General features: G+C 37.6%; 1 protein-coding gene across 12 annotated transcripts in view; it reads right to left on the minus strand.

Moving 5' to 3' along the window:
• Positions 1–15,901, minus strand: part of RANBP3L (RAN binding protein 3 like) — a 275,898-nt gene that overhangs the window by 25,292 nt on the left and 234,705 nt on the right. The window contains exon 1 of one of the 12 annotated variants that reach the window (XM_081826019.1): positions 8,463–12,741. The exons of 10 other annotated variants lie outside the window; for them this stretch is intronic. In XM_081826019.1, coding sequence (XP_081682145.1) covers positions 8,463–8,483 — 21 coding nt within the window. In that variant the 5' untranslated portion in view covers positions 8,484–12,741. Of the gene's footprint in view, positions 1–8,462; positions 12,742–15,901 lie in introns of those variants that run through there. One more of the 12 variants, XM_081826028.1, reaches the window with a different exon arrangement.

The following is a 15,901-nucleotide window of genomic DNA, read 5'->3' on the forward strand; positions in this document are numbered from 1 at the left end:
GAGCTGCTTTTTGGTTTTGTTTTTGTTTTTAATTACTCTAAGCCTCAGCTTTATCACCTCTCTCTGTATATATTTTTAAAAGTTTGTCCTGAGGATTGAAGCAGTATATGCATATGGGAGCACCTAGTACAGCTCCCTCTTCAAACCTGTTTGGAACAAAGCAGAACCTCATCTGTCCATCTGTCTATCTATCCATCCATCCATCCATTCTCCATATAAGCACACATCTCTCTATATATCCAGATATTTACAGCATATTCCATATCTATCAATCGATCTAGCTATCCATCATGCATAAACATATAGCAATATATCAGACTGCAGTTTGCACAGAAGACATTCACTAAAAGTCAGATTCCCTGCCCTCCTCCTCTCCCGTCCAATGTTACAGGCAGGCACCCCAAGACTCATGTTAGTCTGGGGGAAATGTCTCATTGTTCCTCAAGAGTCTTTCTTTCTCCTTTCACTCATTACCTTATTCTTACCCCTAGTTTCCTTCTCACCTCTCCTCATTGAGCTCCTCTATTTCTTCTGCTTTTAATATCAGGAAGTTCCTGAATTCAGGCTGTGGCCCATACATAGTTTTAGAGATTGTTGGTCCTCAACAAGTGGTCCAGATTGACCAGTAGCATTACAGGGTGCTTGTTAGAAATGCAGACTCTCAGGCCCCACCCCAGACCTACAGAATGAGCATTTGTATTTGACATGATCCCCAGGTGATGTATATATATATAAATACATATACATCTATAGTAGTACTATAGACTACTCCCGGTTTCTATCACCCAAGACCAAATATAGGAAGATGGCAGTGGAGACTCGTGGAGTCAGTGACTAACCCTCCAGATGTTCTGAGTAACCTGACAATTAATGAGAAAATGATTACTACTCAAACTATGTACTATGATTGTTGCGACTCAATGTAGGGTGAAGTCAAGGGCTACTCTGAAGGCTTAAAAAGAAATCCCTGTAGTAAGGATATTAAAATATTGACATTGATATTGAAATCAGTCATTCAGATATTTTGCTTGAAGCAATTAATGATTTCCTCTCTGATGCAAAAGTTGGTTTGCTGCTTTGATATGTCTGAGATCTGACGTTTTTTTCTTGAAAGATGTTCTTAGAAAATGTCTCTGTTTGAGATTATTAAATGTTAATTAAAATGTTCATTTCTGCAAGGCAAAAAATTAGGCCGAAAGCATAAACTACATCAAAAACCTTTCCATGGTACTGAGATTCTTCAACAAAAATCTGAAACACCTGAAGTTTCAACTCTAAAAATGAGATCTTCTGTAGAAAAAATAGACAAATCATAGCAAGTGACCTTAATCTCCATATGAGACCCTGGAAAGAGGAGACACAGAGGGTCTGAATCATAATCTTGATTTTTTTTAAAGAAAAAACACAAACTTAACCTTATATTAAAATAATCCAAGGCAGTTTTAATAAGGGCAAGTTGCAACCCCAGAAGCTAAAGGAATCTGTGCCAATTTACAAGGGAAGCCCAAGCATGAGACATTCTGTACTTATTTCCAGCCATATACGGAGGAGCTCTATAAAAATGCAAAAGGAACGAAATAAACAACAAATCACCCATCCACCAACATATAAAAAAGTAAGTCTTTACAAGAGCGGGTGGTAGGGCCACAGACTGACATTATGAACTATGATGGGACACTCTTGGTTCTATGTTATGAGATGCTTTGTACTGCCTTGAAGATAAAATAACCAGGACCCCAGAGGAAAACAGGCAGTTTACACAGGAAGTTTCCAGGCTGATTCACAAAGCACTAGCTCAACTTGAGACACAGGATGAATGGACCCTGCTGGAATGATTCCAGCCCTGGTCATTGCTGTTGAAGTCATAACCAATTTTGTGTACTATAAATACAAAACTGTTGTAATAAATACAGTGTATTAAGTAGAAGGGAAAAACACTCACCCTTTCAATCAACTTCTAAATTTTCTGAGCTGCTTTAAGTTCTTGTTAAAAATGAAGTTATTAACTGCCCACTCTAAGAAATCTAGCATTTCTAGTTTTGATTCATTATGAGAAGTGCACACTAGAGACAAAAAGAATCGACATCAGAATAGCACAGGAAAGCTATTGCTCTTCTTGTCAACACCATGCTGATAAAGAAGTCACTCATTTTCAAAATGGGAATCATATCAGATTAAGAAATTAGAGAAGATGAGAAAAGTCTCTTTCAATCCACTGAACACAACCGTCATCACCCAGAGTTTATCCAATGCATCCAATTTTCTGAACACATCTGCTTCCCATGCTGATAATCTTCAAGAGATCTGTTCATTGTAAGTTCTAAAGAATCTAGACTCTTTCCTCCACTGGTTTGTACATTGGTCTAGATCTAGACACGGACCAATTTTGGAAAACCAAGGCATAGAGGTAATAAAAGTCTCTGGTGTGAGCAAGAAACAAGAAGACTCAGAGGTTGTGTCAAATATAAACCTTGATACCCTTCTGGAGGTAGGACCAAGCCCTGAGAATTCTGTGCTGAATGCACCCACCCAGCCTCACCTCTAAACTGTGCTGCTTAATTTATTATCCAGCTTTATGTGGTAGTGGGAGATAGCCAGTGAATTAATTTCATTTGCATTTTAGAATCTGGAGATTTATAGCAGCAGTAATTCAATTGAAGAAAAATTTTTATTTGTCAAAGTCACTTACTTCACTAATGTCTGTATAAGTAGAGAAGTGCACAGATTAAAAAACAGGTAATTTTAATTAAATCATTTTTTATAGAACATCTGGCAAAATCACTCTGTCAATCAAAACACAATGGTGAGGAAAAAAACTGGCTTTATATTCTGGAGAGTGTTCTGTAACTATCCCCCAAAATATGATGATGGTCATCATGGGCAGTGTGCTTTATATTTGGGGGTGATCAGTGACTTTTTAAATAGATATCATAGCATACTCCTTTAAATTTTACTATTATTCCAGTGTCAAAACGTAACTTTTTGAATTACTTTTTTTCATTTAAACAGAGTAGCTACCATATGATATGCTTATGCATGTCATGATTAATTAGTCTTTAACCTTTTTTGCCTTTTGAAGTGTTTAATTCAGTATGGTAGTATAAAAAGTTAGACCTTGGTGATCTCCCAAGATGCTTATTTTATGCACTGGTGTAATAGAAAAACTTACATTTGCATCATACTTCACCTATTATAAAACAGATTTAAATATATCAGGTTTTGGTGACTAAATAAAAGGCTACTAGGGGCCAGAATGCATGGTTTTAAAAATCTAAGCTTTTGGCAGAAAACGGACCTGGATTCAAATTCCATCTCCTGAATGTACTAACTATGAGCTAGGGCAGGTGTCCTCAGCTGTAAGATGGAGAGCATAAAACAGTCCTCACAGAGTTGTAAGGGTCAAGCAAGGTAGTGTAGGCAAAACGCTAAGGGCAGTGGCTGGCCCATACAAAATGCTCAATAAGTTGCTGCTCTTATTGCATTATAGGATTCTCAAAAGGTACGTTATTAAACCCTTGCGCTCATCACGAGAAAAGAACGGCTGTAAAATTACAGGATGTGCCCAAGGTCAAACAGCTAATACTTACAGCTAAAGCATGCGAGAGCAGACTCCAAGTCTCGAGCTTTTTCCTGTAAGCAAGGATCCCCCCTGGCTTCCACTGCGAGTAAAATGACTACTGGACAGCTTCCTCTCTTCTGACCCTGTGAATATGCCTGGGCTGTGATAGCTCTCCTCCTTCCGTGGTCTGGACAAGCCTCGCTGAGAGATGGTCTCAGACTCCGTCAGTCTCCCTGCACTTCTGTTTTGCCCTCTGTAAACACTGTAACATGCTTCACTTAGTCTCACCATTTTCTTATATTTTTAAAGATTTCTTCTTTCTTTTTTAATTTATCTGACAGAGACACAGCAAGAGAGGAAACACAAGCAGAGGGAGTGGGAGAGGGAGAAGCAGGCCTCCCGCTGAGCAGGGAGCCCGATGCGGGGCTCGATCCCAGGACCCTGGGATCATGACCTGAGCTGAAGGCAGATGCTTAACGACTGAGCCACCCAGGCACTCCAGTCTCACCATTCTCTGTTCGCATTCTGACGAAAGAGGTTTTTTGAGAATGTCGGCAGACCAGTGGCCTAGTGATCCTTGCCATCTAAAATCTCCACGTCTATATATATATATATACACGTATATATACATATGTATATATACGTATATATACGTATATACACACATATATATGTATATGTATGTATATATACGTATATATATCTATATTCAACCACTGACAAAAATAACTCAGACGAATGTATTACTCTTGACAGAGCATACCCCCTTCTCCGTAATTTGAAGGTGCTATTTTATTTATAAAGGAAACAATTTTGTGATAAGGTCACTTGCAATCTTTGATGACTTGAATATGTTTACCAGCAACAAACGTGGGACTTCCAGATTGAGAATGCCAAAAGGGACTGTTTGTTTCTCTCTCGACACTGTTCCTTCATTTATGCCCATGGGGTAATAAAGATGTGGAATGTGTCCTAGGTTGTGCTTGGTCAGCTTGGTACCATTTGGAAATACATATTTCATTTGACAGCATTTATAAATCACGTATTTTCCCTTCAGAATAACTTGCAGTGTGAAACTGCTTCCATATGTTAGAAATGGGTGTCTCAATTTTGCTGAAGGGGGGCGAAGAGAAATATCATCTAGGTTTTATGACATGCTGAAGATTAATGCTGAACAGGCACATGCACAGGTTTAAAATCATATCTTTTTATTTTAAGTAATTCTCCAGTGTTTCTGGGCTGCTAAAATTAAAGAGGTGATTTTGACACAAAGTATCATATTAGTAAGAATTAAGTCACTCGTCACACAGACTATTAATAAGTCAATATGGCTGAAGCATAGCTTCATACTTTGAATTCAGATAAATTTAAGCTTTTCCTCTTCAGTAAAGAAGCACACTATTTTTAAATTCCTCCATGGATTCCAAGGACACAGGCCGGATGGAGAAGTTTGATTGCAATTTCTTCTAATTCCAAATCTCTTTTCCTTAAACTTATGCCTCTTTGAGCCTTTGAGCAAGCAGGAGAAAAGGCTCCTTGTTTCCTTGTTTCCACAGGAATAAATGGATGTTATTCCCCTGAGAACAAGACCTTGGAGGCCTAGGCCAGAAGAAAGGAGCAGAGCTGCCCACCCAAGGCGTTCATAAGCCCAGAAGGCCCGGACCTCATTCTCTTCTTGGGAACTCACAGAAGCCGGCAGGAGGGCGTTCATCGTCACTGAAATGCCCTGCTGGCCCTCGGGCACAGAACTGGACAGGACTAGGGTGATGCCTGCTGCAGATACCTTATTGCATTGATTTAGAGCTAATTTGGCAGAAGTGAAGGCCAGGTAGCAATTTGTAAAACTTACCAGAAACATTTTGTTTACCATGCTATAAGAGAAAAACACTTTTCAAATTTATATGACTTGAAAAATTCTCAAGAAAACAGAGAACAATCCTTTAAATTTATTCATTTTTTTCTTCAAGGTTTTTTTTTTCTTTTTACTGTAGGAAAATACACATAACGTGAAATTTACTATTTTAACCATTTAAAATGTACAGTTCAGTGACGTTAGGTATATTCCCATTGAGGTGTAACTATCACCACCATCCATCTCGAGAACTTTTTAATCATCCCAAACTGAAACTCTGCCCACAAAGAACTAACCCCTCATTTCATCCCCCCCAGCCCCTGTAACCACACTCAACTCTCTCACTCTGTGAGTCCAACTGCTCTAGGACATCTCATGTAAGTGGAATCATGCAATATTTGTTGTTTTATATCTGACTTATTTCACTGAGCATAGTATCTTCAAGGTTCATCTGTGCTGACATACATGAAGAATTTCATTCCTTTATAAGGTCAAATAATATCCCAGTGTATGTATGTAGCACATTTTGGACCTTTTTTTATAATCAGTTGTCTTTTTTTTTTTTTTCCATTTGCCTTCTCCTTTACTTGTTCTCATTTGGCTGCATATTTCTCTCTAGCGCCTGGTTCCTTGCCCCGCCACGTGTTTCCCTCCCTCCACATTTCCTGTTTCTCCTCCACCCAATGTACTCATCATTTTATCTACATGCTTAGTATTAGGATTATTACACAAATAAATACTCTTTCCATGGGTATTTTTAAATGAGATAAAATGCAAGTTTATCTTGTCTTAATTTTTTACCCATTTTAGATACTTTTTCTTATGCTGGCCCTTTTATCATGAAATTCTCAGATAGATGTAGAAGGAATACAGTATGAGCTCTTCGCCCTAACTATTAACTATGAGTAAGTCATTTCTCTCCTCTGGTTTCAGTTTTCTAGTGAAGATCAGTTGGACTAAGTAGAATCTGAAGCTCTAACATTCAGTGATTGAGGAATATTAATCACTTGGATGAACTTTTGGGGAAAAGAAGTATTGATTCATTTAATAAACATTACTTGCCTGCTATGAGCAAGGTAATAGGCAATAACAATATTTTGAATTTAAGCCTTAAAATGTGAGAAATGTCTACAAAGATAGAAAGACATTTGATACCTCTATTATGATATTTTTTGAAGATTTGTTTTCCAAATCTTTATGTTTCTTTCTCTGTATATTCGTAGCTAGAGTTGTTTTCTACAAGTCCCTCAAAATCTACTTTGCTTCATCCTACTATCAAAACAATCACGTCTACTAATTCACTTTAGCTTTTTCAATTTTCAGAAAGAAAAATGGCAAATAATACCAAAACATTAATCCATACTTGAGAATGAAGTTCTTTGGTCTTGCTGGACAAAGAGCTCCTCATAATCGGTAGCGCCAGTATAAGTCTTACCCATGCTCAGTTTATAAAAACACATACACGCACAAATCTTTATCTGCGACTCCTTTTCTCTGCAAGACAGACAGCCCTAGACCAAAAATGTCCATTTCCAACAAGAAGGCACTCTCCCTGCTTAACTCTTTCCTCTCCAGATGGTCACATACCTTCTTCATGAATTACCTCCTTTTATCAAAACAAGAAACGTTGGTGCCCATTATTTAAACCAGTCATTACAGATGCCTACCTGAGAGGGACAATCAAGTTACTGAGCTATAGTGTCTGGAAGTCTGGTAGTTTCTCTGCATCTGCTGACGGAAAGGAATTTGTGTCCCATTAGCCTTGGGTTCTTTTTGGACCTGAAGCCCATCCTGCAGTGATACAGGCCACTTACAAAAATCTCTTTCTTCTCTCTCCTGCTTAAATATATAGGTCCGTTTTCATTTCCTCAGTTAGAGTTTAACTCCTATCTCCTTCTGGCTCAACACACAGATGCATGTTTCATGCTCTTTTGATGTGGCTTTAGTTAGTATCAAAAGCCACCTTCAGACTATCATCTTTTGCCAGTAGTCTAGATCTTACTCCTATGACCTCGTGCTTACTTATTGGCTAGTCATCTGATCGTTGGGTAGAAGGAATGCAGCTTCTTACCGAACACTGGTATTTACTGCATTTTGAATCCTGACTTTCGGATATCATGCTAATTTTACCAACAGGTTTCATTAAAAAGCACTCAGGTGTGAAACTTACCTTGCCTAAATGTTAAGATTTCAAGTTAATGATTTAATGTAATAGTTGAGCCAGCACTTTGAATAGAGTCCTCAGTTTAAATAAAAAAGCGAATGATAATAATGACAATTCTTTAGCCCCTTTTTAATTTGGAGTTTTCGATACCTCTTGTGTATTTTGTTAAAACTCAAATCATCTCTCCAAGGCCATATCGGCCCAGTTCCAAAAGCGGTACATTGCTATCTTTCACACTTTATGCAGTGTAAGACATGGAGACCGTGCAGGTACTTAGATTTAAGTGAAAACTGCAGCCCAGTAAGCAGAACAGCTTGCTCTGGGCTGCTATGTCTGCACCAATCTGCATTTTCTTTCTGTTTGTTTTAGAGTCAACTACACCCTTTTGGGAGACAGCTGGATGTGGTGAGCAGTTTATATAGGAATTGATTGGTGACTTCAATAACAACACATTTTAAACTGAACCACAAACTGATTCATGGGCCAGCCATCACTCAGATCGTGTGCAGGTACTTAGTGGAGCATCTATCTTGTGCCCCCATTAGGAGGAAGTGAACATGTGTTAAAGCACATTCTTGGGTTGGGGTCTTGGCTCAAGACCCCAATTGTGAGGTCTTGATGTTCCCTACCTCATGGGACTTTCATAAAGAAATGAGCTAACACATGCAAAGTGCTTAAAACAGTGCCTGACACATACAAAATGTGATTTGTTTATAGGTGACACCTGAGCACTGTGCTTGGTTCCCGGTATAAACCCAGGTAACTGCTCCCAAAGAGCTTGTACAACACAATTGAGGAGGCAACATCCAAATGACTGAAAGAATTAGGGGCACATCACAGTATCTTAGTTTTGAAAGGGATCTGATAGGTCTCCTAGGAGAACTTACCATCTGAGGTGTCTGCAGCATCCTCAGTAGATGGCCTTCTGTAACACAGCATAGTGGTTAGAATGTATGCTGTTGGCAGGGCTTCCAGCCCGTGTGAAGCAGCACCCTATGAGCTACCTGTGTGCCGGGCTCACGGTCCTTCATCCCATAGGCTCAGCCTCTTGTCTTCACCCTCAAAATGTCGTGCAATTTCAGATTCATCTGTGTGGTTACGTGTATCAGTAATTCATTCCTTTCTACTACTGGGTAGTATTCTACTCTATGGACATACCACAGTTTGCTTATCCATTTACCTGCTTATGTACATTTGGGTTGTTCACATGTTGGAGCACATAGGTATAACATCTGCTATGAACATTCTTCTGCAAGCTTTTTGTGGACATATCATGTCCATTTCTCTTGGGAAAATACCTAAGAATGTAATTGAGTATCATAAGGTAGGCACAGATTTAACTATATATAAAAGAAGCTGCCAGACTATTTTCTAAAGTGGTCATACCACTTCACAACAGTAAATGGGAGTTCTGGTTGCTCCACGTTCTCCAAAACACAGTATCATTGGTGTTTTTAATTTTAGCCATTCTGGTGGATGTAAAGTGATATCTCATAGTGTTTTTAATTTGCATTCCCTGATGACTAATTATGTTGAGCATTTTTTGATGTGCTTATTGAACCTTTGTACATCCTTTTTCTAAAGTGTCTGCCAGATCATTTGCCTATTTTTAAATGAAATTGTTTATATTGAGTTCTTTACATATTCTGATTGCAAGCTTTTTTTCAGATCTATATATCATATATACATATTCTTTTTTCCTTTTTTAAAAAAAATATTTTATTTATTCATTTGAGAGAGAGAGACAGAGAAAGCAAGGGAGAGCATGAGCAAGAAGGAGAGGGAGAAGTAGGCTCCCTACTGATCAGGGAGCCCAACGGGGGGCTCCATACCGGGACCCTGGGATCATGACCCAAGCCAAAGGCAGGTGCTTAATCGACTGAGGCACCCTCACTCTTCTCTTTTCTTGTATTAATGCTGTCTTTTAAACAACAACAATTTTTTATGTTGATAGTCTAGTTTACTTATTTTTTGTGCCTAAAAATTACCTATTCCAATTTTGTGAAAATATTTTCCTATGTTTTCCTCTAGCAGCTTTATGGACTAAGCTTTTGTATTTTCATATTTCATCTCAAATTAATTTTTGTGTGAGGAGGATAATGAGGTCCATTTTTAGTCACATGTTTAGCCATTTGTTTCAGAGCTATTACAAAAAATATTACCTTTTCCTTTTTTGAATTATCTTGGTATCTTTTCAAAAATCAATTGGCCAAAAATAAATGAGTCAATTTCTGGGCTCCCTCTTCTGTTTCAATAATCAATTTTCTATCTTTATACCAATATTACACCATTTTGATTATTATAGCTTGAAATCCAAAGCATAAGTTGTCAACATTGTTCTTCTTTTCATTTAGTTCTTTTAGGTTCTTTGCATTTCCTTATAAATTTTAAATTAGCGGGGCACCTGGGTGGCTCAGTTGTTAAGCATCTGTCTTTGGCTCAGGTCATGGTCCCAGGGTCCTGGGATTGAGCCCCACATCAGGCTCCCTGCCAGCAGGAAGCCTGCTTCTCCCTCTCCCACTCTCTCTGCTTGTGTTCCCTTTCTAGCTATGTCTCTGTCAAATAAATAAATAAAATCTTTAAAAAAATTTAAAAATAAATTTTAAATTAGCTTGTTAATGAAAAAGAAAAGAGTCTGCTGGAATTTTGATTGAGATGGCCTTGACTCTCTAAATCAATTTGAGGAAGATTGATATCTTAATAATATTGAGCCTTCCAATTTGTGTATTTAGTTTAATCTTCTTTAACTTCTCTCTGCAATGTTTATTTGTTTTAAGTGTACAGGTCTTGCATATATTTTGTTAAATTAATCCTTAAGTTTTTTTTATAAAAAAGTTACTACTAAAAGAATACTTAAAATTTTTCAATTTCCAATTATTCTTTGCTAATATATAGAAATACAATTTTTTTTCTTGTATATTGACTTTGTATGCTGTTATCCTGTGACCTTGGTAAACTCATTTATTAGTTCTAGTATTTTTTCTTTTAGTAGATTCCTAAAGGTTTTTCTATACCGACTATCATTCATCTGTGAATATAGTTTTAACTCTTCTTTCTGATATTTAAGACTTTTATTTCTCTTACTTAACCTAGTACACTGGCTAGAACCTTCAGTCTTATTCCATAATGCTGAATAGAAATGATTATAATGGACATCCTTGTTTTCTTCCCAATCTTAGTAGGAAAGTGTTAAGTCTTTCATTGATAGTGAAAGTACTATGTTAGCTGTCAGTTCTTTGAAAACATTCTTTATCAGGCTGAGGAAGTTCCCTTCTATTTTAATTCCTTTTAGAGTTTTTACATGAGTGGCTGTTGAATTTGGGTGGGGGGGCATCTTTCTGGCACAGTATTAATCATAATATTCTTTTATCATCCTCCTAATGGCCATAGGATCTATAATGACACTCTCTATCATTTCTGATATTGGTAATGCTTTGTTTCTTTTTTATGGAAATTAGGAGTTTATTAATTTTATTAATGTTTTCAAAGAAATAACTTTTGGGAATCAGAGATGAGAAGGATATTTCTTTCTAGTTTTGGTTTTAGGAATAGGAAAAATGAAGGTTTATTTTGTTTTGTTTTTGTTTTTTTAAGTCCAAATTCAGAAATGTAATTAGGGATGAATTTGGGCAGCATGGCTTTAAAATAATTTTGGTAAAATACACATGCCATAAAATTTAGCATCTTAATCATTTTTAAGTGTACAGTTCAATAGTGCTAACTGCATTCACATGTTTGTGCAGTCAATCTCTAGAACCTATTCATCTTGCAATACTGAAACTCCATACCATTAAATAATAACTCCCTAGTCACCCTCCCAGCCCCTGGCAACTGCCATTCTTTTTGTCTCCATGAATGACTACTCTAGCAATCTCATATTAGTGGAATCATATAGTATTTATCTTTTCACGACTTGCTTGTTTCATTTGGCATGATGTCCTCAAGATTTATCCATGTTGTAGAATGTGTCAGAATTTCCTTTCTTTTTAAGGCTGAATAATATTTTATTGTACGTATATACCACATTATGTTGCATTTGTCAATGGACAGATAGGTTGCTTCCACCTTTTGGCTTTTGTGAATAATGCTGCTATGAGCATTGGTGTGCACGTATCTGTTTGAGTCCCTGCTGTCACTTCTTTTGGGTATATACCCAGAAGTAGAATTGCTGGGTCACATGATCATTCTATTTTTAGTTCTTGAGGAACTGCCATACTGTTTTCCACAGCAGATGCACCATTTTGCATTCCCACCAACAATGCATAAGGGTTCTAATTTCTCCACATTTTTGCCAACACTTGTTATCTTCTGGTGTTTTTTTCTTTTGATGGTAGCCATCCTAATGACCGTGAGGTGGGAAAATGAAGTTTAAGCCATTACATATATTTTCCAAATCCTTATATATGTTTCATCTATTAAGGAGGTTTTAATGGAAAGGATTCCTGTACTGGGTGAGAGCTTGAATATGATCAAATCTAATAGAATATGAACTTTCTCCTTTCTAATTATTTTAAAGTGGTCTATATTTGTTTCCATCAATCTGTGCCTTTAAATGTGAGTAAAATGGTTTTGCAGATAGAACAAAACTCATTCTAGCCTCCTTGAGGCTCCCTTTGGTGGAAGAAAAACAGAAATATGTGTATGTCTTCTTCTTTGATCCTTGTTCATTTAGACATGTATCACCCAAAAGATGTCATGTTGTCTAGGCCGTATCACAGTTTTAGAATCACAGAAAGGAAAGCCAATACAAATCTATTTTGAGAAGCAAAATATACATATTTCACATTATCTTTTCATATTGGAGGCATTATTTCATTATTTGCCACTACTGGGCTCCCTTTCTCATGGTCGTGTCTTCAATCCTTAGCACTTAAATTTTTTAGGTGTTCTAAATTAAGTACATTCATAAATGTTTACAGAATATATTGAAGGGAAATAGTGCATTTGCAGCAGTCTAATTATATGGTTTAGATTCAGAGCAAATTAGATCACACAGTAACTAGGCCCCACTTAACCTTTATATTTATCTTTACTAAGTTCAAAGGTAAATTAAATGCCTTCTGAAACCCTCAAGAGGAGTGTGGCTAAAATACAAAGAATGAGGATGAATGCAGCAAAGTCTGAACATTATAGAATCAAATCACTTTTTCTTTCACCCAAAATGTTGAAAAAGTATCATTAGCTGAGTTTTTATTACAGAATTCCTCTTAAAAAACACATGATAGCAAACAAGCCTGGGAGAAAAACATCTTTGCATTTCTGGTGTTTAATACAGCATCCAGCACTTGGTAAAAACTGCATTAAATAAGTAAATGGTTGAAGGCATTAATCTATGTTTCTTGACTTTCAGGAACCTGTCCTGACATTAAGGACAGAATTCATCCAGAAAATCATGGCCAAAGTGTGATGTAATAAAGAATAGGTCTGGTTTTTGTTCTCTATTCCTTGCACAGAGCTTCAAAACCATTTGAATTTCCTGACTGAGAGTCAGGTGTCTGTTTTGCTAATGAGGTGACTCCAGGGAGGGGCTGGCCACACTAAAAAGACCAAGCAAGTATAGAGTTGGAACTTCTAGCCCTACTTCCTACCCCCAACCTGGGGGAGAGAGGGGAGAGAGACTGGAAATTGAGTTCAATCATAGTTAATGATTTAATCAATTACATCTGTGTAATGAAATCACATATGAAAACTCTGGACACCCATGCTTACTGGAACTTCCTAGTTGGTGATCTTACTGATGTCCTGGGAGAGTGGTAGACCCAGACTCCATGGGGACAGAACTCCTGTGCTCAGAACCCCCCCCACACCTTGCCTTATGTATCTCTTCAGTTGGCTGTTCATTTGTATCCTTTATAATAAAATGCTATAGGTCTTTCTTGGATTCTATGAATCATTCTAGCAAATTTTCAAACCTGGGAGAGTTGTGGGAAGGCTTGCATTTGTAATCATCCAGGCACAAATGCAGATGGCCTGGAGACATCTGAAGTTTTGTAGCTGGCATTTGAAATTGTCAGTCTCATGAGACTGAGCCCGTAAGTTTTGGAATCTTCACTAACTCTGGATAATGTCAGAATTGAATTAAATTGTAGCACACCTAGTTGGTGTCAGAACAAACAAAATCAGAAGGAATCCTAATTCAGCTTGACTGTTTGCAGAGAAGTTACTTTGATATGGATCAATGGAAAAAATTAAACACTATAACACTAGGAAACATGGATTTTATGAGACAGTTTATATAGCAGAAAGCACATTGAAAGTAGGCCTTAATAACTATATAGCCTTGGAAAAATCACTTGACTTTGAGGATTCCCAGTTTCCACATCTTTGAAATTGAGGATAATGATGCCTACCTATAATGGTTAATTTTATGTGTCAACTTGGCTGCACCACAGTGCTGGATATTTGGTTAAACATTATTCTGGATGTTTTTGTGAGGGTGCTTTTGGATAAAATTTACATTCAAACTGGTGGACTATGAGTAAAGCAGATTGCCCTCTAGAATGTTGGTGGGCCTCATCCAATCAGCTGAAGGTCTGGATATAACAAAAGACTGACCTGCCCTGAGCAAGAGGGAATTCTGCCAACAGAGTGCTTTCAGATTTTAACTGCAACGTTGGTCCGCTCTTTGCCTGGGACTCCAGCCTGATGGCCCACACAGAGGATTTTGGACTTGTCAGTTTCCCTAATTGTGTGAGGCAATATCTTAAAATAAATTTCTTTTTTTTTTAATTTTTAAAGACTATTTATTTATTTGAGAGAGAGAGAGATCAAGCATGCAAGTGGGGGCAGGGACAGGGGAGAGGGAGAGAATCTCAAGCAAATGCCACACCAAGCTCGGAGCCCCACACGGGGCTTGATCCCGGACCCTGAGATCATGACCTGAGCTGAAATTAAGAGTCAGATGCTCAACTGAGCGACCCAGGTTTTATTTATTTAAAATAAATTTCTATCTTTATCTCTATCTCTGTCTCTATCTCTATCTATCTACACACACACACACACACACACATCCCCCATAGATTCTGTTTCTTTGGAGAATCTTGACTAATACACCACCTCACCTGATATTGTAAGAATTAAATGAGGTGTCACGTATTGAAAATTTTGTAATTTTTAAAGCATTTTAGAAATCTACTTTGTAAATTTTAAAGTATACAGCATTATAAAACATAAATATGGTAAAGTTTGCCTAGTACCTGCATGTAATGCGTACTGAACGTTGTTGAGGTTTTTGCAGACACATGTTAATGTTGACAAATGTGGTCTCAGATCAGAGTTATAGATCAGTGGATTTGAACTCTCACAGAAGAAGCTATCAGACAGCAACAAGTAGAGAGAGGAGCCTCCTGGACTACTATTCTGGACTCTAGAGCATCTGTTGCTGTAGCAGGTAAACACTGTGTGGACTGGAAACCACGGCTTAGTTGGTTTGATTCAACTCATGTACCCGGTGACTGGCACAGTGCATAGTCATTGTTCAGATAGTTGCTAAAGAACAAGTGACTTTTATGTAAGTGATCACCCAAAAAGTACAGCTTTACAACAACAAGCGCTTCAACATATAGTGTGGAGAACTAGAAAGTATGTATGTGTTGAATCTGGTTGTGCCCTCGGAAGAGTTAAATGCCAATTAATCACATCCGTATGTTAAGTTAAAAAGCTGGAACCTTGGTGTGGCTGGGGGTAGGCCAAAGCCACAGACTCAGAATGCCTCAGTGAATAAATCCACAGGCGGACCTCACTCTCTGAAACTAACGGCTTTGCTTTCTTGGACCTTTGCTGAAGTTTGTATAATAGCAAGGTGCAAATATAGCTTGGAGGATACTACACTCAATGAATACTTTTCAACTCCCGAACAGTAAGTAGAATGCTATTTAGCAGCATAGCAAACACTGCCCAGTGTCACTTGTCAATTCAGATCTCTAGATGACAGTCCTTGTAGCAGTCAGTGGCCGGTCTGGATTGCATTAACATGCTTTTCAACTTTATGGATTGTGGTTTATGCGGGCTGATATTTTGAGACTCGGTTGTGGAAGAATATGGTTGCTTTCAAAACATTCTAGGCAAAAGCTTCAGTCTGAGAAAAGAGACCAGACTTCTTGTCTTGTTGGTATTTTGGGAAGTATGTCATCATAATGATTTTTCCAGTGTCCTCTGGATATGGCCAATAAGAGGAGAGAATATTAAGACAGCCTGCTTTCAGTGAAAACAACAGTGAGATAGTATTTCCACTTACAAAATTGGGAAAAGCTTTTAAAAATATTACCCAGTATTACTGAGAATATACCCCTAAACTTCTAATTGGAGGACCAATTGGCAAAAAAAA

Source organism: Leptonychotes weddellii, chromosome 7, assembly GCF_054177405.1.
Source record: "Leptonychotes weddellii isolate Sample4059 chromosome 7, ASM5417740v2, whole genome shotgun sequence".
NCBI lineage: Eukaryota > Metazoa > Chordata > Mammalia > Carnivora > Phocidae > Leptonychotes > Leptonychotes weddellii.